This window comes from Canis lupus, chromosome 25 (genome assembly GCF_003254725.2).
Source record: "Canis lupus dingo isolate Sandy chromosome 25, ASM325472v2, whole genome shotgun sequence".
Lineage (NCBI taxonomy): Eukaryota > Metazoa > Chordata > Mammalia > Carnivora > Canidae > Canis > Canis lupus.
The window spans coordinates 17,394,965-17,418,771 of NC_064267.1; the positions used below are offsets into that span (position 1 = coordinate 17,394,965).

General features: G+C 36.6%; 1 protein-coding gene across 6 annotated transcripts in view; it reads right to left on the minus strand.

The window, feature by feature from the left end:
• Window positions 1-7,650: 7,650 nt before the first annotated feature.
• The window catches only part of IFT88 (intraflagellar transport 88), a 136,059-nt gene continuing 119,902 nt past the window's right edge, over window positions 7,651-23,807 (minus strand). For 4 of the 6 annotated variants that reach the window (XM_025462759.3, XM_035719805.2, XM_025462752.3 and 1 more), the window contains exons 25-26: window positions 8,188-8,298; window positions 7,651-7,953 (exon numbers count right to left, since the gene is read on the minus strand). In XM_025462759.3, the coding sequence (XP_025318544.1) occupies window positions 7,832-7,953; window positions 8,188-8,298 (233 nt within the window). In that variant the 3' untranslated portion in view covers window positions 7,651-7,831. Of the gene's footprint in view, window positions 7,954-8,187; window positions 8,299-23,807 lie in introns of those variants that run through there. The other 2 variants (XM_025462756.3, XM_025462757.3) reach the window with 1 other exon arrangement.

Genomic DNA, 23,807 nt, shown 5'->3' on the forward strand with positions numbered 1-23,807 from the left:
CCCCCCGGGGCAGGGCACGGCCGCGGCACCTGAGCGGGGCGGACGTGGCGGCTGCCGAGGCCCGGACTGTGTGTGCGCGGCGGGCCTGGGGCCCGAGGGGCGCGAGGAGGACCCCGAGGACCCCGAGGACCCCGAGGACCCGCCCGGCCCCAGGAGGCCTGCGAGGAGCTGGCCTGCAGATCTCCGGAGCTCCAAAGCGGGGCCACCCTTGTGGAGTCGGGGGACGCAGATTTTGGCTCAGGGCAAAAAGCTGCTTCTAGTAATCAGAGCTCTCCAAGGATAGAACAGGCCTTCTGGAAAAACCTAGAAGGATTCTGTTCCTTAGGACGACTTCCTCTTCTGAGACTATAGTTCAAAGAAATACATTTATTAGATACTAACAACTTTCTTTTTAATAGGGCGAGGGGAGGCTGCATCTCCTTTCCCCTACACTCTCATGAAATGAACCTTCTGTGCCTCTTCCAGCAGCTCTCACGTCAAAGTACTGAATCCCCCTACTCGTACTGTTCCGTCTGTGAGTGGGCATCAGTTGGGCTGTTACAGTGTTGGAGCGGTCCTGCTCCGTGGGATCTGTAAGTGCAAGCAGTCTTGTAAAATAAGCCTATTCTTCTGTGGATAAATTGAAATATATTTAAATGAAGGAACTGTGTTGTACTTCAAAATCACAAGATAACTTGTTCATTTGTTCATTCTACAAATTAATGCTTTTTAGGTGGCAGGCTAATGAATATGGCCATTTAACAGCAGTCTTCGAAAATGAAAACAAGAGACTGATACCAGCTGAAAGTGTAGAAAATAGGTGATTTATGCCTCCCTGAATGGTTTGAAGCTTTGGTATTTGACTATTTTGTCAAGGTTTCTGTCTACTTGATTAAACTACATTTTAGTTGTGCTGTGTAGAAAAACATCACTTTTTACATGCCTTGAACATTATGTAACAAGAGTTTCAGAATTAACTGCTAAAAATCCCACTGAGATCTTCAATTTAAGCAATTTACAGCTCTTGGTGAGTAAACATTTGTCTTGAGGTTATAAAACACCTTTTTCCTGACTAGTGGATAAATTGTTCATGTTCTCTGTTTCTGGTAAAATGGGAATAAAGATCAGTACTCAAATACTGTTTATTTTGTATTTGATAAAAAGTGTGGGAGTCCTCTAGAAGAAGGAGACTATCATCACAATTGTTTTCCTAGGAATATTCACCATGGCTCATTACAACAACATCCTTTCATGTGTAAGGTGACACACCTTAATTGTGCCGGACTGTTAATTATCTGTATTTCAACAAAATACCGTATATTGACTGATAACATGGCAATTTCTCTCTTCTTCCTTGATTATCTTGGAAATAGAAAATAAAATATTCACTTCCCAACAATTTCACCCGAAAAGGCTCACCTATTTTGATGAAACATAAATTTTATCTTTGTGAGACTAGAGTTGAGAAAATTTCTTATAAACGGGCAAAATGTTTCATCAGTTACCCTCCAGTCTGAATGTACATGAGAAATAAACATGTTAATTATTAAATCCAAATTTAAGAAAAGTCAGAAAAAGGCAACCAAGTTCTTCATGTTCCCTTAGAAATTAATTCCTCTCTGGTGCTCTTTACAGAAGATGTCACCATCCTTCTAGTCACAAAATTTTGATCTCAAGTCATCTTCCATTCCTCCTCCTCACTGCTTCTCTTACTCAACTACTCCAGTACCAGGCACAACATATAACAGACCATGCTGTCAGGAAAGATCCTTTCGGCACCGTAATTCCAAAAGCCAGTATGAGGTTGGCCACTTCCATAGTCAGCTTCTTGGGTTGCTGATGTACCTATCTATCCAAGCTTCCTTCCCTCCTTTAAAGGACTGTCACATTTTCCCTGCCAGTAGTTCTCTTTATTGCTGTCATCTTCTTGGGTAGCACCTGGATCTACCACTACTGCTCATCATGCTTGGCACCCCTAACATCCACACAGATGATTTATTCAATACCCTGGCTTCTAAATGACTAACTTCCAATCATCTTTTCTCCCATTGTATCTCAGCTATCAAATCATATGATTATGCTCATTATCATTACCAAGAACTGCACCATATGCAAACATAATTTCAAATACCTACTCTCTGATACAGGCACTTTGTCTTTTCATCCACTCCTGTAATTCTCTGATCGCATTAGGTCTTCTAAACCTACCACTTTCCTACTAAGGTCTTCTAAACCTACCACTTTCCTACTAAGCATCCCATTCTTGAGTCCTTATTTCCTCCTTTGTCTAGTTTAGAGTTCATAATTCAGCACTATTACCACATCCTTGCAAACACTCTTAATCTCTTGTTCTCTTTTTCCTCTTAATATCTGCCCATGATAATCCCAACTTCATTAAAATCCTACAACTTGTTGACTAGACTCCATTCTAATTTCTGACCACAAATCTAAGATTAGCGTTCAACACAGTCTTATTCCCTTTTACCAAGATGACTAATTTACATTTCCTCTCTCTCAAATCTCTGCTACTCATTTCCCTCTTCATCAAATGTTCCATACCCACAGATGAGAGCTAGTTTTTTTTTTTCTACCACTGAATATACTAACCTGTTTGCATTCACTTTCACATATCCTGCCTTCTTTCCTGATATATTTGATAAGCCCTTGACTCCAGTTGCCATTCTATCAATCGTTGAATTTCTTCCTTTTGTAATAAAGTGTTCTGAGCTGTCTCCATTCTCTGGCTCTGAAACCTCACTTCCTATTTTCTGCTCAACCCACTCCAGTTGGGTATTTATCCCCAATACTTCATTGCGATAACTTTTAACAAGATTGAAATGATACAATTATTGCCAAAGTTAATTGTGTTTAACTATTAAATTCTTTTTTTTTTTTAAGATTTTATTTATTTATTCATGATAGAGAGAGAGAGAGGCAGAGACACAGGCAGAGGGAGAAGCAGGCTCCATGCACCGGGAGCCCAATGCGGGACTCGATCCCGGGACTCCAGGATCGCGCCCTGAGCCAAAGGCAGGCGCCAAACCGCTGCGCCACCCAGGGATCCCTAAATTCTTTTGCTAACATATTTGACCACTCCCTTAGTCCTTACTCCTTTTGATTAATGTTTGTATAGTGTATTTTTTCCCATCTTTTCATTTTCAACCTATCTATGACTTTATATTTAAAATGTGTCTTGGGATCCCAGTCTGCTACTATCTGAACAATATAGTAACCTTAGAACAATTTAATACTCCTTCCCAACCCTTACTATTGTCATGTAATTTCTATATATGTTAAAACCCCACAAATCATTACTATTGTTGTTTTAAGTAGTCACTATTCTTTTATATATCCTGGTACCTCTTGGGTGCTTTTCACCCTTTCTGTCTTTCATGCTTTTGGGGATAATTTTCCTTTAGCCTGTAGAAATACTTGTAGTATTTTCTATAGAGCTAGCCTATGGTAATTCATTTCCTCAAATTTTGTTTGAGAAGTCTTTAACTTTAAAGTATGAAAGATATATTCAGTGGGATAGAAATCTAGGTTGGCAGGGTTTTTTTCTTTCAGCACTTTTAAAGATACCATTTTATTGTCTACTGGTTCCATAATTTCTATGGAAACGTAAGTCTTATGTCGTATTATTGTTCCTCTGAAAGTAGTGTGTTCTTTTTATTCTATTTTAAAGCAGTTCTTTGTCTTTGGTTTTCAGCATTTGAGCATATCTCTAGGGTGCAGTGTTCTTTGAATCTACTCTCATTGTGTTCACGGAGCTTCCTGCATCTGTGGGTTGATGCCTTTCATCAATTTGGGATAATTTTAGACACTGTCTCTTCAAATGTTACTTTTAATCCATTTTCTTTCCTTTCTGAGATTCCTATTATATTTATTTAAACTTCTGACCATGTCCCAAATATCTTATCTGCTTTAATCTTTAAAAAATTTATTTTACTTAAACTCAATTAATATATAGAGTATTATTGGCAGAGATTGAGTTCAGTGATTCATTAGTTGCATATAATACCCAGTGCTCATTACATCATGTGCCCTCCTTAATTCCTATCACCCAGTTTCCCCATCCCCCCACCCACCCTCAGTTTGTTTCCTATAGTTAAGAGTCTCTTATGGTTTGTCTCCCTCTCTGATTTCTTCTTATTTTATTTTCCCTCTCTTCCCCTATGATCTTCTGCTTTGTTTCTTAAGTTCCACATTTGGGTGAAATCATATGATAATTGTCTTTCTCTCATTGACTTATTTCGCCCAGCATAATATCCTCTAGTTCCATCTACATCATTGCAAATGCCAAGATTTTTTTTTTTTTTTTTTAAGGGCTGAGTCATATTCCACTATGTATATTTACCATATCTTCTTTATCCATTCATCTGTTGATGGGCATCTGGGCTCTTTCCATAGTCTGGCTATTGTGGACATTGCTGCTATAAACATTGGGGTGTAGGTGCCCCTTTGGATCACTATGTTTGCATCCTTTGGATAAATACCTAGTAGTGCAATTGCTGGGTCATATGGTAGTTCTATTTTTAACTTCTTGGGGAACCTCCATACTGTATTTCAGAGTGGCTGCACCAACTTGCATTCCCACCTATAGTGTAAGAGGCTCCTCTTTCTCCGCATCCCCACCAACATTTGTTGTTTCCTGAATTGTTAATTTTAGCCATTCTGACTGGTGTGAGGTGATACCTCATTACAGTTTTGATTTGTATTTCCCTGATGCTGAGTGATGTTGAACATTTTTTAATGTGTCAGTTGGCCATTTGTGTCTTCTTTGGAAAAATGTCTTTTCACATCTGCCCATTTCTTGCCCGGCTTATTTGTTCATCTGCTTTATTCTTTCCATTATTTCATTTGTGCTTCAATTTTGGTATTTCCTAATGACCACTTCACTAATCCTGACTTTTGCTATGTCCAGTACATTGTTAAATCCATTCAAATAAATTAATTTCAAATATTGTATCTTTCAGTTCTAGGTTGTTCATAGATTCCAATATACTCTTGAAATTCTCTACTTTTCATTCATTTTGTCCATCTTTCTCCATTTTATTTAATATACTAATCATAGTTGTTTTAAAGTCCATCTTTAGATCTATTATCTGGATTATCTAAGGGTCTGCTTCTATTTATGTTGTTTGTTGGCTATTTTCTTGCTCTTATTTTTTACTGTATGCTTAATGTTAGATATATAAGAACCACAGAGGCTACAAAATGATATTGTCACTAGAGAAAGTTCTTTCTTCTGCTGGCAGAGATTATTTGGGACCAATGATGTTGGTTCAATCCAGGATTGAGCTAGGTTGGGGCTGGGTTGCAGTTTTTGTAAGTCAGTTCACCTCTGGTTCGAATCTGTCCTTCCAGGCTTTTGGATTGAGAGCTTGGCAGATCTGTCTCCTCAGCTGTGAAAGACGGCAAGAGAGTCAAGTCAGCCCCTGGAGGTTTTGAATTTAGATCATTAGCCTCCTACCCCACACAGCTCACAAAGGAGCAAATGTCTTGAGGATAGACAAATTGCGTAATTGTGGAAAGCCCTTCCCTATAGCAGAACTTTGTCCCCTAAGGACCTAAGATTGTGGGACATTTAACTTTAAATCTCCTTAGGCTTTAAAAACTTTAACAGCGCAGTTCCCCAGACTCCAGGACCACCATAGAGCTCAGCAAATGCCCATGGTGGAAAACTGGTAAAAAATTAGGGGCTTCTCAAAGTTTTTAGTTTGTTGTGCCAACCACAACCACACAACTACTGAAAGTTCTGCTAGTTTCTCTTTTCCCTGAAAGACCCCCTTTTTCTGGCCAACCCTTATTTTCAGCCCATGCTCAAAACTCACAAATGTCTCCAGAGATGAAATGAAGACAGTTAGGATCATCAACTCATCAGAAAGAGTTCTTTTCAATCTAGAATTATAATCTTATTGCTTTCACAGCTGTGACTTTATTTATTTATTTATTTTTTAAATTTTTATTTATTTATGATAGTCACACAGAGAGAGAGAGAGAGAGAGAGAGAGAGTCAGAGACACAGGCAGAGGGAGAAGCAGGCTCCATGCACCGGGAGCCGGACGTGGGATTCGATCCTGGGTCTCCAGGATCGCGCCCTGGGCCAAAGGCAGGCGCCAAACCTCTGCGCCACCCAGGGATCCCCCACAGCTGTGACTTTAAACATGATTCTTTTTTTTTTTTTAAACATGATTCTTACAATGATTTGTTGCTTTCCCCCCATAGATGTTACGGTGGGAGCATTGGCCTAATATGACCTCTTGCATCCTTTTTAGAACTGGAAGTCTCATTCCCCTCAAATATGAAACCTCCTACATCACTTACTGCTTTTTTTTTTTTTTTTTTTTAAACTGACCTCCTTTTTCCTGACCTCCAGGGCTGGTCACTTAGACTTCTCTTTTACTTTTTCTAAATGGTCTCATTCAATTTCAGTGATATTGAATACTATCTCTACACTGAGAGTTCTCCACCTTGCATCACCAGCCCTTACCTCTTCTAATTGCCAAGTTTGTAAATCTAACTGCATTGTTTCTATCTCCAATTGGATGCTGAAGAGACATCTCAAATCTAGGATGGTTAAATCATAGCTGATCCCCACCCCCACATCCACTCCTCTCAGTTCCTCATCCTTTCCTCTTTCCCTTGCAACCCATATCCAATCCATTGGATAAATATTTTTATGTCTGCCTCCAAAATGGATGCTGACTCGACCAATTCTTATTTTTATTGCTAAAAACCTGGTCTCAGGGGCACCTGGGTGGCTCAGTTGGTTAAGCATCTGCCTTTGGCTCAGGTCATGATCCCAGAGTCCCAGGATGGAGTCTGGTGTTGGGCTCCCTGCTCAGTGGGGAGTCTGCTCCCCCATCTGTCTCTGCTGCTTCCCCCGCTTGTGCTCTCACTCTAGTAAGTAAATAAAAATCTTTAAAAAAAATAAAAATAAAAATCTGTTCTCAGTCTTGCCCAGGATACTAGGAGTTCTAATCTTTCCCTTCCCCTCCAACCTGCCTACCTGTCAATTCATCTTCACAGCAACTGATACAATTGCCAGTTCTTTTCTTTTTAAAGATTTTATTTATTAATGAGAGACAGAGAGAGAGAGAGAGGCAGAGACACAGGCAGAGGGAGAAGCAGGCTCCATGCATGGAGCCCGATGTGGGACTCAATCTCAGGACCCCAGGATCACACCCAAGTCATGAATGGGAAAAGCGCTATCATTGCTCAGTGCTATTGGTACATGCTACTGGACTGTAGAAAGGAAATACAGAAAAGAACAATACGGTTATGGTTTGGTATTTTCTCTCACTATACTATCCAAAACATAATTGTTTTAATAGTATTATAATCCCTGTGAGGGAAACCTTCTAAAGACTTAACAGTTTCTAAACTCTAAGTAATTAAGCTTAACTGCAGATCCATCAGTGGTATGTCCTAGCACTGTATTTTACAAGCTGTGAATGATGAAATCAATGTAGTGTTTTCATTGCTAACACTTTATTTTAAGGAAATCACAGAAAATATTAGCATACACTGCAGTAGTAAGGGTAAATTTCTGTGAGCACACCCACATACTTAACATGTATGTGTAGGTACTAGGCGGTGCTAGCTTCAAAATGTAATTATTACTGTGGTCAATGTTTTCAAGAGTAAGGAAGTCACTAGCCTAAAGCATTAGTTTCACATATTTTTATTCCATATAAAACAAAACTTAGACCCATCACGTAGAATACACTTATTTAAGGTTTTGACAGTGTACAAAATTAAAATCTGGGTGTTTAATCCAAAATTTCACATAAGTATTATCTTGTCTGGTAATTTCTTTCATTTAGTAAGTAAAATTTTAAAGTGTATATTATTCTGGAAGCAAATCATCTCCTAATTCTTCATCAGCAAAATCATCCTCGTCGATTCTTTTTTTGGCTGCAGTTTTTGGTCTTTCTATTTGAGGGCCAAGTGGATCCACATAGGAGGCATCTAGGTTTCAAAACAGATTGTTACATTAGAATAATAATAAACACAATAAATGTGAAACCAATTAATCTCATAATCTAAACTGAACTGAGTGAGCAGAAACGCTCTCCCAAGTCATTAAAATTTTGTCTGTATATAAAAAATTCTTAATGCCCAGTTATACATTTTGCCATCTCACCAAATCTTCTCCAGATCTGATTAAGCCTTAGGAACTAGGTGGGGAGCACCAGCACTTGCCTATTTCTTTGTTACTGCTACTTTCATAAGGTTCATTTGTTCCAGGTAAAGCTCTGAGTTTGGCACTTAGTCGTTCACCTTTACTACTGGCACTACAGTTCTGGCCACTATCTGAAAACACAAAGATAAAAATGCATTTGTTTTACATGTTGACAAAACATAACGCTATATTATGAATCTTAAAGTATAGTTATTTGCCAAGAAACAGGTTGCAAAAACAAACAAACAAAAAAACAGGTTGCTTCATTTGGAAGCCAACTTCTGAGGAATATAATTCTTGTTTCCTGAAACTTAAAAAAAGAAACCTCTTATTGGCAATCTTTAACATAGATAAAACCACTTAGAAGTACTCTTTATATGTAGGCTTTCGCATGTATGAAACCTGTATACAGGTTTCAATTTTATAGATTCACTGGTGAGAAGTTAGAGACCATGTTGACAAGTATAACCTAGGAAAGAACAAAGAGCAACTGGAGAAGGAACAAACTGGAAGTGGTAAGATGAGTATGAGCTGTATTATCAACCTCATTATCAAAGCTGGTGAGTGGTGCTAAAATCACATCAAATGAAAAACAGCAGAAGAGGTAGGAGAGGACCTGGATCATATAATTACTTTCTTCAAACATTTGGAAAATGTTCATGTAGAAGAGGATTAGATTTGCCCTATACAGAATAGATTTTAGCTTAGTATAAGGAAAACCTTTAAAAGGATTATAGCATCCAAATATGGACTGGCTGCTATGGGAAAAACTGCAATCCATATCACTGAAGATTTTCAAACGGGGCTGAATACTCACATTAGTAGGAAATACTAGGGAGTAATTCTCAACCTTAAATTTCCAATATATTTTGTAAAAGAAACACTCCTCTAGCTCTACAGTTTTTATTTCTTTCCCTTAAAATTCCCATAATGCCATTTTTTCCTATTATGGGAGATTCACTTTTAATAAGTGTATATGTCCATCAACATATACTGATCATTTCACTTTTAATAAGTGTATATGTCCATCAACATATACTGATCATTTCTTTGCTGAGTATACTTCATATTTTAATGTATTGATAACGTCTCTGGGATTAAACCAAAACAAGGCAGTCTTTAAAATCCCCATATTTTGATGGTGGCCAACCAAACAAAAATTTTGAGTCTAAGTTCTTATAAAAAGCATTACTATTTCCCCCCACTGCTATTATTGGAAAATAAAATCCTTAGTTTTAGACACTGAATGGGTGTAAACATTTTAGTATTTTTTAAAATAATTTTGCTCCCTTCTAATTTTTTGTTATAATTAGGCCCATCTTTTCCATCTGTAAGGATAAATGGGTATCTTTCAACGGGATTAAGTGAGCTCAAGTCAAAGAGTTTGAAAACCATTGTAGGCACTATTTCTTTTTTCACTTTTCATATTCATATACGTTATCTATATGAATAAAACAAAACTCTGACATCTCCTTCAGGCATCCATAGCACTTCTGAAATCCTAACATACTGAAGGGTTCCAATTCTGTGGAAAGAGCAAACTTTAAAAAATAAAAATAGACTTCCTTATAAGAACTTCCAAATGCCCAACTGAAAAGCCATGAATATGTTTTTTAAACATTTTCTATTATAAAACATCAGTGAGGGCATATCATGAATATTCTCATTTCATAATTTTCAATCAACTTTCATGGAGTAACATGGGCAAGTGTAAATGGATCAATAAGCATTTATAAGTATGGGTGAGTTTTATGCCTAAATAATGAAACAAGTTATTATATTTGTTTCACCATAGCAACAAACAACAATTACTATTTCCTAGAGAAAAGTTAACATATTAAATAGCTTTCAAAAACAAGAATCTGGAGAGCAATTTATCTGAATTATCAATCAATTAACATTAAAACTTCCAAATGATACTTTTATAAGAGAAAAATCTTAGAATCATAGAATTTAGAGTAATAGGATTCTTGAAACTTACCTATACCAGAAAAAAGAGAATACCCAATGAAATAGGCAATGTATATAGACCATTCCCAGAGTAAGCAATACAATTGGTTAATAAACATAAAAATATTTAAATTTACTTAGCCTTTGAAACATATTAAGTGAAGAAAGTCAAGTCAGAATTCTAGATACCATTTTTATAAAGCTTAAAAAAAGCAAAATTAAAAAGTGTTTGCATACATGATAAAACTGTATGTGAAAAGGCAAACTAAAAAAATATAAACCTGGATATACATAAAACATAAAAAAAACCCAAAACCCTCTCACAGTGGTTACCTGTAGGGAAGGCAGGAGGTAGTGTGAGAAAAATCACATAGATAGGCATAGGAGTAACGTTCTGATTCTAATGCTTTATGATAGCTTCATTAATTTTAATTTTATATGCTTTGTAACTGAAGAGTGCTAAATTGATTCTTTTGTAGGTACCAAGTATTACATAATTTAAACCTCCACATAATTCTAAATGTAAGATTCAACATTGCCTATTAAAATGGCCAAGATTTAAAAAATATCAGGTAAGTGAAATGAACAAACCTTCAAAATTAATGTGGTAGTATATATCAACACTTAATTTTGTGGTCACCAAGATAGAAGAGGAATCTCCAGAACTTTTTCCCTCACAAAGATACCAGCTTGACAATACACAGTCCAAAATACCTTTATGAGAATTCCAGAAACCAGTTTATCTGCAGTACCCCAGATAAACTCAAATCCAAGAACAATTGCATTGAAACAGGTAAGAAAAGCCATTTGATGTCAACCGTGTCAGTCCCTATCACAAACTGGCATAACTCAGATTGGAAGAAAAAGTCCCAACATTCTCCCTTGGGGAGGAAAAAGTAGGATGGAACATACATCCAACATCTTGGCTTTTTAGGGAACCATGTGAGAGACTGGTTTCTGTTTTGCTTTACTTGGAGTGCTGATAAGGAACCAACATACTCTTGATGATAACAAAAGAGAGCTTGGTGGTTTGTTGCAGTGCCAGAGTACATTCTCTCACTATGCCCAGAAGCTAACACAGCTTGCTGTGATCTAGGGAAAGGATCTAGCTAGCTCATGGCTTCTTCCTGAGCAAGGAAAAATTAGAGTAGAATGTACATCCAGTAGTCCAGCTTGTGGTGTTGGCAGTGATTCCCAAGGGCCTGGTCTCACCTGACTCAGAGCGCTAATGGGGAATTGGCACATCTTGGATGCATGGGGGCTGCCCAGAACAAAAGAGGGCTCAGTAGCTTATGGTAGTGCTAGAGGTCCTACAGCACTATAGATATCAGAGGAAGTAACAGATTACAGATCCTGAAACCTAATTGGGAAATTACGTATAAAAGCTGAGAGAAGATGCCATACCATACCATAAAAGCTTTAAGAAACTCGCATTGTCTCTAGTGGGGCTGACATGTGACAGTTTCCCTAGTACACAGCCAGGCACCTAAACCAGAGAAAAGTAGCTGTTTTTTCATATGAAGAAATAGCAAGAAACATGAAAACATGGCCCAATGAGAGAAACAAAACAAATCTTCAGAAATTGACCCTGAGGAAATGGAAATCTATTGATTACCCGACAAAAAATCCAAAATAGATGTCTTAAATAAGCTCAGTGTGCTACAGGAGAACACAGACAGACAATAAATAAAATCAGGAACATGAAGCAAGAATGAAAGTAAACTATCAGAGACAGAAACTAAAAAAGGACCAAGCAGAAATTCTGAGGCTGAAGAATAAAACAATAACTGAATTGAAAATGCACTAGAAGGATTCAAACACAGCTGTGGTCAAAGAGAATAAAGGATCTGTGAGCTCGCAGAGAGGTCATCTGAAATTACCATCTCAGAAGAACAAAAAGGAAACAGAATGAAGAAATGTGAGGAAAGCCTAAGAGAATTATGAAACATAATTTAGATTTTGGGACATAAATAAATATATGTATTATAAGAGTCCCAGAAAGAGATCAATATACATATTATGGGGCAGAGAGATTTGAAGAAATAATGGGTGAAAACTTCCCAAATATGAGAAAGGAAATGAATATCCAAATTCAAGAACTCAAGGAACTCCAAATAGGATGGACATAAAAAGATGCCCATTGAGACCCATTATAATCAAAGTGAAAATTCAAAGACAAAGAATCTTAAAATGAGCAAGAGAAAAGCTAATTCATCATAAACAAGGAAGCCAGCATATAATGATGAGCTTTCACAGCAGAAACATTACAGGCTACAAGGGAATGGGGTGGTATCTTCAAAGTAAAGAAAGAAGAAATATCTGCCAACCAAGAATACAATATTTGGCAAAACTATCCTTCAAAAAGGATGGAGAATCAGACTTTCCTGGATAAAGAAAAGCAGGGGAATTTATCACCACTAGACGTGCCTTGCATGAATTGCTAAATCCTTCAAGTTGAAACAAAAGGACATTAGATTATAAGAGAAAAATCTGGGGATCCCTGGGTGGCGCAGCGGTTTGGCGCCCGCCTTTGGCCCAGGGCGCGATTCTGGAGACCCGGGATCGAATCCCACATCGGGCTCCCAGTGCATGGAGCCTGCTTCTTCCTCTGCCTATGTCTCTGCCTCTCTCTCTCTCTCTGTGACTATCATAAATAAATAAAAATTTAAAAAAATTAAAAAAAAAAACTTTAAAAAAAAAAAGATTATAAGAGAAAAATCATACGAAAATATAAAGCTCTCTGTAAAGGTAAATATAAACACAGAATCCTGTAATACTGACATGGTAGTATATAAATCACTTTTTATTTTATTTTATTTTATTTTTTATTTATTTTTTATTTTTTTATATATATTTTTATAAATCACTTTTTAAAAAAATTTTTTTTATTTATGATAGAGAGAGAGAGAGAGAGAGAGGCAGAGACATAGGCAGAGGGAGAAGCAGGCTCCATGCACCGGGAGCCTGACGTGGGATTCGATCCTGGGTCTCCAGGATTGTGCCCTGGGCCAAAGACAGGCGCCAAACCGCTGCGCCACCCAGGGATCCCTATAAATCACTTTTAATTCAGGTGTAGAATATAAAAGAAAGATAAAATCATAAAAATAACTATGAAATTATGTTAATGAACACAAATGATAAAAAGATATAATTTGTAATATTGATAACACAGTGCTGGGGCAATGTAAAGGAGTAAAGTTTTTGTGTGTAATTGAAGTTGTTATTAGTTTAAAATAAATTGAAATAGATTGTTATAAGTATAGGATGTTTATGTAATTCCCATGGTAATCACCTACAGAAGATACACAAAAGAAAATCAGAAAGGATTGAAAGTACGCTGCTACAAAAAAACAAACAAGTGAAAAAAGCAATGACACACAAAAGAAGACAGCAAGAGAGGAAAAGGACAAAATAACTACAAGGCATACAAAAATTTAACATAATGGCAATAGTAAGTACTTATCTATTTGTAATTATTTTAAATATGAATGGATTAAACTCCATAAAAAGACACAGAGTGGCTGATAGGTTAAAAAAAATTTCCAGCTATATGTTATCTATAAGAAACTATACTTATTTTAAAAATATTTTATTTGAGAGAGAGCGAGCGAGCACACATTTGAGGGAGAGGCAGAAGCAGACCCCACTGAGCAGGGAGCCTGACTTTGAGGCTTGATCCCAGGACCCTGAGATCATGACCTAGGCCAAAGGCAAATGCTTAACTGACTACGCCACTGAGGTGCCCCAGAGACTAACTTTAGATACAATGACACACATAGGCTAAAAGTGAAATGATGAAAAAAGATATTCCATGAAAATGGTAACAAGAGGAGAATAGGAGTGGCCATACTTATTTCAAACAACATGGACTTTAAGTCAAAAACTGTCACAGAGACAAAGGACATTATATAATGATCAAAAGGCCAGTTCACCAAGAAGATATAATAATTATATATGCACTTTAACAGCAGAGGACCCAATATATGAAAGGAACATTGACAGAAAAGAAAAAGAAAAGATAGTAACATAGTAATACTAGGAGGTTTCAATGTCTCACTTTCCATAATAGTTCAGTGAGCAGAATATCAAAAGGAACCAGAGGACTTGCAACACTATAGATTAATTAGACTGAACAGATATTTACAGAATACATCATCCAACAACAGCAGGATAAATGTTCCAGTGCACATGGAACAATTAATTATCCAGGATAAATCATAGGTTAGCTATTAAACAAATTTCAACAAATTTAAGAAGTTTGAAATCATACCAATCACACTCTTGAACACTCAATGAGACAAAGAAGAAATCATAAGGGGAATTTAAAAGTGTCTCAAAGCCAATGAAAACAAAACTGGATGTGGCAAAAGCAGTGCTAAGAGCAGTAGAGTTATAAATATATGCATTTAAAAAGAAGAAAGATTTCAAATTAATAACCTAAATAGGTTCGCCTGGCTGGGTGGCTCAGTGGTTGAGCATCTGCCTTCAGCTCAGGGTGTGATCCCGGGGTCCTGGGATCGAGTCAGGCTCCCTGCAAGGAGCCTGCTTCTCACTCTGCCTATGTCTCTGCTTCTCTCTGTCTCTCATGAATAAATAAATAAAATATAAAAAAAAAAACCTAAATAAACACCTCAAAGAATTAAAAAGAGAAGAACTAAACCTGACTTAGCAATAGGAAGGAAATTATAAATATGTGAAAAGAAATAAACACAATATAGCAGAGAAAAATAATAAAAAAAAATAAAACTAGGAGTTAGTTTTTTTTTAAAAGTTCAAGAAAACAAACCCTTAGCTAGACTGAGAAAAAGAGAAAAGACAAAATAACAAATGAAGATGTGAAGACAAATAAATCAGAAATGAGAGGAGACATTACAACTGATGCCACAGAAATAAAAAGGATCATAGAAGACTACTGTGAACAATTTTATGTGAAAAAATTGGGTAACACAGAATAAATAATTAAGTTTCTAGAAACATACAATGTACTAAGACTGACTAATGAAGAAATAAAAAATATGAACGACCTAGAAGTAACAAGTGGATTTAATCAGTAATCAAATACCTCCCAACAAAGAAAACCCTTGGACCAGATGGCTTTACTGGAGAATTCTATCAAATATTTAAAGAAGAAATAATACCAATACTTCTCAAACTTCCAAATAAAACTGAAAAGGAGGGAACACCTCCAAACTCATTCTATGAGGAAAGCATAGAACATCTATACCCAAATCACACAAAGATACTATACGAAAACTATAGATCAATATCCCTGATGACTACTGATACAAAAATCTTCAATAAAATGCAAATTTATGGGGCAGCCCGGGTGGCTTAGCGGTTTAGCACTGCCTTTGGCCCAGGGCGTGATCCCGGAGACCCCGGATTAAGTCCCATGTCGGGCTCCCTGCATGGAGCCTGCTTCTCCCTCTGCCTGTGTCTCTGCCTCTCTCTCCCTCTCTGTCTCTCATGAATAATAATAATAAAAAAACCTTTAAAAATGCAAATTTAACTTGACAACATATTAAAAGAACTATGGTTCTTCATCATGTGGACCAAATGGAATTTATTCTTGGAATGCAAGGGTGGTCCAATGTATGAAAACCAATCTGTATAACATATCACATTAATAGAATGAAGTAGCAAAATCCATGTGTACAATGGAGAAAGGACAGTTCCTTGAACAGTGTTGGTAAAAGTGTATATCTATATCCATATAATGAGGTTGGATCCTTATCTCACAATATGCAAACATTAATTCAAAATGAATTAAAGATGTAAATGTAAGACCTGAAATTATAAAACTCCTAGAAGAAAACACAGGGTTTGGAAAGCTTCATGACACTGGATTTGGCATGATTTCTTGGATGTGACACCAAAAGCACAGGCAACAAAAGAAAGAAAAGACAAATGGGATTACATTAAACTTTAAAAACTGTGCAGCAAAGCAAACAATCCATCAGGGTGGAAGACAACCTGAGGAATGAGAAAAAATATTTGCAAGCCAAATATTTGATGAGGTTAATATTTATACTTATTAAAAAATCCTACAACTCAACAACCATAACATAAACAACCCAATTAAAAAGTTAGGCAAAGAACTTGCATAGACATTTCTCTAAAGAAGATTTTTATATGGCCAACAAGTATATGAAAGGATGCTCAACATTACTAATCATCAGGGAAATGAAAATGAAAAGCACAATGAAACATGACCTCACACCCATTAGGTAGCCAATACCAAGTAACAGAAAATAACAAGTGTCGCCAAGTACAGTATCTCTACACTTCTGGCAGAAACGTAAATGGTGTAGTGCTATGTAAAACAGTAAGGTTTCTCAAAATATTAAAAATAGAATTGCCATATGACCCAGCAATTCTGCTTCTGGGTATATATTCAAAAGGATCTTGTAGAGAGATCTGCACACCTCCTGTTCATTATTATTTGTAATAGCCGAGAGATAGCAGCAATCTAAATGTCCATTAATAGATGAATGAATAAAGAAAATACTGTGTATACATACAAGGGAATATTGCTCACCCTTAAAAAGGAAGAAAATCTGGTCATATGCTACATCATGGATGACCCTCGAGGACATTATACTAAGTGTAATAGAAGCTAGGGGGTAGGAGAGGATTGTTGTTAAATGGGTACAGTTTTAGTTTTGCAAGAAACAGAATAGACAGTGGTTGCCAGTGGTGGGGAGAATAGAGGGGGAAAAGGGCAGTAGTTGTTCACTGCGTATAGAGTTTCAGGTTTGCAAGATGAGAAAGTTCTAGAGACCTGCTGCACACCAATGCAGCACTAACACTGTACACTTAATGTTAATTAAGATAGTACTTTTTTTGGTTTTGACCATGATTTTTTTAAAAAGGCAAAAGTTTGCACATCTTTACATTTGGCAATTCTACTCCTAAAATTTACTAAGGATATGATGGCAAATAAAGGAAGCATGCTACAACATTTAGCAGCATTATTATCTGGGTACGAAATTTTGAGTAACCTTAGTTTTTTCCTTTGTTTTTGTCTGAAAGTCTACATTTTCTGTAATAGTATTCATTTTTGGTAGTATTTTAGGAAACTATTATCTTTCTGAAGTTAAGAGAGTTCATTGGAGAGAGCAATGTGATGCTTTAAGGCTCTAGCAAAGGAACAGATTCGACTCACGTTTCTCTCATGTAAATCTTTTCTTTACACTGTGTATCACAAGGGAGACCAACCCTGTCCCTGCCCCAGTTATATGTAGTTATAATCAACATACAAAAGATGGCACATACTTAATGTGTAGATAGAGGAGTCTCATAAAGCCATCAATATAATGAGGATGAAGTACAAATCTATCACCCTCCAAAGTTTCCCTTTGCCCCTTTGAAATTCCTCATTCCCACTTCCCGCCCCATTCATCCATCCCAATCTTCAGGTAACTACTGATCTGTTTTCCATCACTACGTATGTGTGTGCTCTTTTTAAAAAAACCTGGCTTCTTTGATTCAGCAGAGATTCAGCTATGTTGTTTCAGGTGTTTTTCCATTTAATTGTGTAGTAGTTGTGTAGACATGCTACAATTTATTCCTTTGTTGATGACTTTTGTGTTGTTTCCAGTTTGGGGGTATTTGAAATAAAGCTGCTATGAATATTTTTGTCCAAGTCTTTGTGTGGACACATACTTTCATTTCTCTTGAGTAAAATCTTAGAATAGCTAGGTTATATGGTAAATAGATGTCTAACTTTAAAAGAAGCTGTCGGGCAGCCCCGGTGGCACAGCAGTTTAGCGCCGCCGGCAGCCTGGGGCGTGATCCTGGAGACCCGGGATCAAGTCCTGCGTTGGGTTTCCTGCATGGGGCCTGCTTCTCCCTCTGCCTGTGTCTCTGCCTCTCTCTTGCTCTCTCTGAATAAATAAATAAATAAATCTTTAAAAAAATAAAAAAAACTGTCAAACTACTTTCTAAAATGGTTGTGCCATTTTACATTCCCATCAACAGTGAATGAGAGTAACAATTGCTCCACATCCTCACCATCACTTGGTTATGGTCAGTCTTTTCAATTTTAGTCATTCTACTGGGTATCTAATGATGGCTTTAATTTCATTTCCCCAATGACTAAGAAGTGGCCATATTTTCATGTGCTTAATTAATTTTCATCTGTATACCTTCTTTATCAAAAATTTTTGATGACTTAGTTTATTTTAAATAATTAATATGGTGTATTGTTCAGAATGTTGAGGACATGTTTTCCTTTCCTAAATCCCTGTGAATAAAAGTAAATCTATATAAAAACTACAGCAGTACAGAGCGTATGTTTGTGTGCTATGGGGGTAATAACAGGGGAGGCACCAACATGAATAGATTTTGGAGAACTATTCCTCCCACCCCAGCTTTATTGAGATGTAACTGACATATAGCATTATGTAAGTTTATGGGATGCAATGTGATGATCTGATACACATATATACTGCAGTATTATTACTAACATAGCACTAGTTAACACCTCCATCATGTCACATAATTACCATGAGGTGGGGGGTTGGGAACACTTAAGTTCCAAGCATCTTTTTAGTATATAATACAGATTTGTTAGCTATAATCACAATGTTGTACATTGTATTTCCAGAACTAATTTACCTTCTAATTCCACTCCTGATAACCACGTAACCATGATTCTACTCTCTGTTCCTACAAGTTTGGCTTTTTATTCCATATGTGAGCAATATCAAACAGTACTGTCTTTCTGTCAGACTTATCTCACTTTGTATAATGCCCCTAAGGTCCATTCAATCCTATTATTTGTTGTTGCAAATAATAGGATTTCCTTGTTTTAAATTAATTTTTATGATGCTTTTTTAAAAAGGATTTTATTTGAGAGAATGCTCAAGAGAGCATGAACAAGGGGGGAGGGGCAGTGGCAGAGGGAGAAGCAGACTCCCTGCTGAGTAGGGAGCCCTGCTCAGGACTCCATTCCAGGACCCTGGGATCATGAACTGAGCCAACAGCAGATTCTTAACTGACTGAACTACCGAGGTGCCTGCAAATGGCAGGATTTCCTTATTTTATATGGCTGATTAATACTCTTATTGCACATATACACCACATCTTCATCATTTTATCTGTTGACAGAGACTTAGGTTGTTTCCATATCTTGGCTATTGTGAATAATGCTACAATGAACATGGGAGTGCAGATATTGCTTTAATATCCTGTTTTCATTTCCTCTGGATATAAACCCAGAAGTGGGATTGTTGGATCATATGATAGTTCTATTTTCAATATTTTGAAGAGTTTCCAACTGTTTTCCATGGTGGTTGCACCAATTTATATTCTCAAAAGTGTACAAAGTTTCCCTTTATTCCACATTCATACCAATACTTGATATCTCTTGTCATTGAGATGACAGTCATTCTAACAGGTGTGAAGTGATGTCTTATTGTAATTTTGATTTGCATTTCCCTGATCATTAGTGATGCTGAACATCTTTTCATGTGTGTTAACCATCTTTATGCATCCTTTGGAAAAATGTCTATTCAATTCTCTATTTTAAAATCTATTTTTTTTGTTATTGCATTATAGGTGTTCTTTATATATTTTAGATATTAGCCCTTATCATATATATGCTCATTCATAGACCTTCCTTCATGAAGTGCCTGTTCAAATATTTTCATGACGGAGCACCTGGGTGGCTCAGTGGTTGAGCGTCTGCCTCTGGCTCAGGTTGTCATTCCAGGGTCCTGGAATCGAGTCCCACATTGGGCTCCCGGTAGGGAGCTTGCTTCTCCCTCTGCCTATGTCTCTGCCTTTCTCCCTGTGTCTCTCATAAATGAATAAATAAAATCTTAAAAAATATATTTTTTCATGATTAAAAAAAGACAATTGGGTTGTTTTCCTACTTACTATTGAGTTGTAAGAGCTCTTTTTATATTTTAGATACAAGTCCCTTGTCAGATATGTATTTTTCAAGTATTTTCCTATTTTGGCTTGCCTTTTCACTTTTATAGCAGTGTCTTTTGAGAAGTAAAAGTTAATTTTGATGAAGTTCAATTTATCCATTTTAAAAAAATTTATGGATCATAAGCTTTTAATGTCATAGCTAAGAAATCTCTGGCTAGCCCAAAATCATGAAGATTTTCTTCTGTGTTTTCTTCTGCAAGTTTTTTTTTCTTCTGCAAGTTTTATAGTTTTCAATTTTGTGATCTATTGTTTTTCTTCCAATTAATTAACATATAGTGTATTATTAGTTTCAGAGGTAGAGTTCAGTGATTCATCAGTTTTATATAATACCCAGTGCTCATTACAACATGTGCCCTCCTTAATGATCCATCTTGAGTTAATTTTTGTATATGGTGTAAGGTATAGATCAGTTATTATTATTATATTTTGCATGTGGATGTCCAATTATTCCAGCACTGCTTCCCATAAAATTGCTTTTCGCACTTGTTAAAGGTTAATTGACTATGTATGTTTGGGTCTATTTCCAGACACTATATTTTGTTCCACTGCTACTAATGAATGTATCAAAAGTAAAACTTTTGATGTCCACATTTCTAGAGTCACATATAACATCTGTTTTACCTGTTCATTTAAATATTTACCTTTTGCTAGTTTGGAAGTTATACATCCCATTTCACTTAGTTTTATACTTACTAGATATTTTAGGCATTTTAATATGTGCATTTAACATAATCTAAAATTAATCAGTCTCTTTACCCTCCTCCCAAACAAAGCCAGGATCTTTGAATGCTTTATTAAATGACAACTTACATCCCTGCCTTAAATGGTACCGTGGTCTAGGAATTTAACTGTATCTTGATTTTTAAAAATTCTACAACACAGAGTATTGCCGTTATTTTAAATATTGAACATATACTTAGATTTAATAGCCTATTTGCCATCATACTTGCTTTCTTTTCTTTTTGTACTTCTGGCTTTCCCCCCTCAACTTCAAGTACCCCCTTTTCGATTTCTTTTAAAGAGAACCTGCTGGTTAAAAATGCTCTAAAATGGCTTTGTATTATGTTCATTCTTGAAATACAGACTCAATGGCATACAATTTCAAGTTGAAAGTCATTTTCTCTGCACACATTGAAGATATTCCACTATTTCTGGTTTTCTTTTTAGGCTTTGAGAAATCAGCAAGAGTTTTTCTGCCTTTCATATATTGTAACTTGGCTATAATATATGTATTTTTATCCCATTTGAGAGTTATTTAGCCTCAATAATCTGAGCATCTTTTTTTTTTTCAAAGATTTTATTTATTCATGAGACACACAGAGAGGCAGATACACAGGCAGAGGGAGAAGCAAGTTCTTTGCAGGGAGCCTGATATGGGACTCCATTCCAGGACTCCTGGATGATGACCTGAGCCAAAGGCAGACATTCAACCCCTGAGCCACCCGGGTGCCCCCTGAGGATCTTATTAATTCTAGAAAATCTCAGCCATTATTTATTTCCTTTTCCTTATTCTAGGAATTATATCTAGGCTAGACCTTATTCACCACATCCTTCATGTCCCTCAATCTCTCCTGCTTTCCATCATTATGACCCTCTATCCTTCATTCTTAGTAATTTCCTCAGCTCTATCTTCCAGGTCATGTATTCTCTCTTCATCTGATCTAATTTGCTGTTCAGGGCCAGCAAACTTTTTCTGTAAAGGACCATTTAGAAAATATTTTAGGCTTTGTGTGCCATATGGTTTATGTTGCAACATTAAGGCAGAATGAGTATAGCTGTGCTCCAGGAAAACTTTTATTGACAAAAATAGGTGGTAGCTCAAGCCAGATCTGATCTATAAACTGTAGTTTTCCAACCCCTGGTTTAAACCATAAATTTTCAGGGCTCCTGGGTGGCTTAGTCAGTTAATCATCTGCCTTCAGCTTGAATCATGATCCTGAGGTCCTGAAATCAAGCCCCATGTTAGGTTCCCTACTCAGTGGAAAGCCTACTTCTTCCTCTGCCTTCCCCCCACTTGTGTTCTTGCTCTATCTCAAATAAATAAAAATCTTAAAAAAAAATTCTCAAAAAACAAAACAAAGCAAAAAAACAAAACAAAACAAAAAACAAAAAACAAAAAAACCCCAAAAACAAAATTTCTAATAGAGGAGTTTATAATTTCAATTATATTTTTTAGTTTTGGAAGCTGTATTTGGTTCTTTTCAATCTGTGTAGTAACTTTTATATTCTTTTATCCCTTTGTCATACTTAAAATACACAAGTTTTGCCCACTATCTTGATCTGATTCCTGAGTTTGTATAGTGAGAATCTGGACAATGAGGGAGGGATTGTGCTGATTCTTCAATTTTAGATAGCAAGTGTTTAAGAGCTCAGGTACCAGAGGATAAAAACACATCATCAAACCCCCCACCCCAAACACACAAAAAAAAAACAAATTCAATCCATTCAGTTCTAGAGTTCAAATAACAAGAGATATCTCCATTCTCACTTTTATATTTTTACCTGATAATTAGAACATCTGTAGTCTTTGAAAATTGGATTCTACAGCTTCTGTTGTTGCTCATTCATAGTGCTTTTTCCTCATGCGCTCAGACATCTTTAAATTGTATGTTCCTGCTTTTTTAAACTTTATCTGAAGGATGTATTTGAGGTTTATTTACAGTTTATTACTTCAGGATAGATTTAAACTTGTTTCTCCTTAGGTACCTGGGAGCAGCACCAACTCCGTTCCACTTTGTGCCAAATTTTCAGTGTGGGGTTCCTTCAGGTCACACAGGTAATATATATTCTAGCTCCCAAAGTCTGTGATTGAGGGTTTATGGTTAGGAATTTTCCAGGGAGCTTTTCCTGTTTTTTACATTCCAGTAGTGCCAACATGGAAATCCATCCTTTGCAGGGTGGATTTTTTTTCTAGTTGACCTACTGCCAGTATTTCCTATTAGGGGTCCTGGTTTTATAAAGGGATTCTTTGATTTGATCTCTGACTTTTTGGGGCCCCTCACTGCATCCTTTGTTCCTCATGAATGGCCTATAAATCTAGGTTCTAGGCCACCAGGGATTAGCTAGAACCAATGCCAGCTTCTACACAAATTTATTCCTTTGGATTTAAATTTACTACCTTTTTTTTTTTTTTTTTTTTTTTTTTTTTTTTTTAAGGTTCCACATCCAGCAAGGAGCCCAATGTGGGGCTTGAACTCATAACCCTGAGATCAAGACCTGACCGTGAGATCAACAATCAGACACTTGGGCACCTGGGTGGCTCAGTGGTTGAGCATCTGCCTTTGGTTCAGGTCGTGATCCCAGGATCCTGGGATTGAGTCCTGCATCAGGCTCCCCATAGGGAACCTAATTCTCTCTCTGGCTTGTGTCTCTGACTCTCTTAAAAAAAAAAAAAAAAAAAAAGAGTCAGACACTTAAACCAACTGGGCCACACAGGTGCCCCTCTACTCATTTTTAATCTCCAAAGATTTTCCTTTTTTCTTGCCATTTCAGCCATGCATTTAAAAACCTTTTTCATTTTCTTATTTTCTTTCCTCTCCACCAAACCCCCCGTCCAATACTGAATTCACCATTTTTAGGAGTGCTATTCCTGGAGGAGTTTCCCTGAATATTTAGTCCATCTTACTGTCAGAAATAGAAGTAATAATTTTATAGTCAGCAGGAAACACATAATGTTACTAAAAAGATTAAGCCTAACCTCTTTATGTTTCAGATGAGAAACAGGCCTAAGGAAGTAAAGTCACTTGTTCAA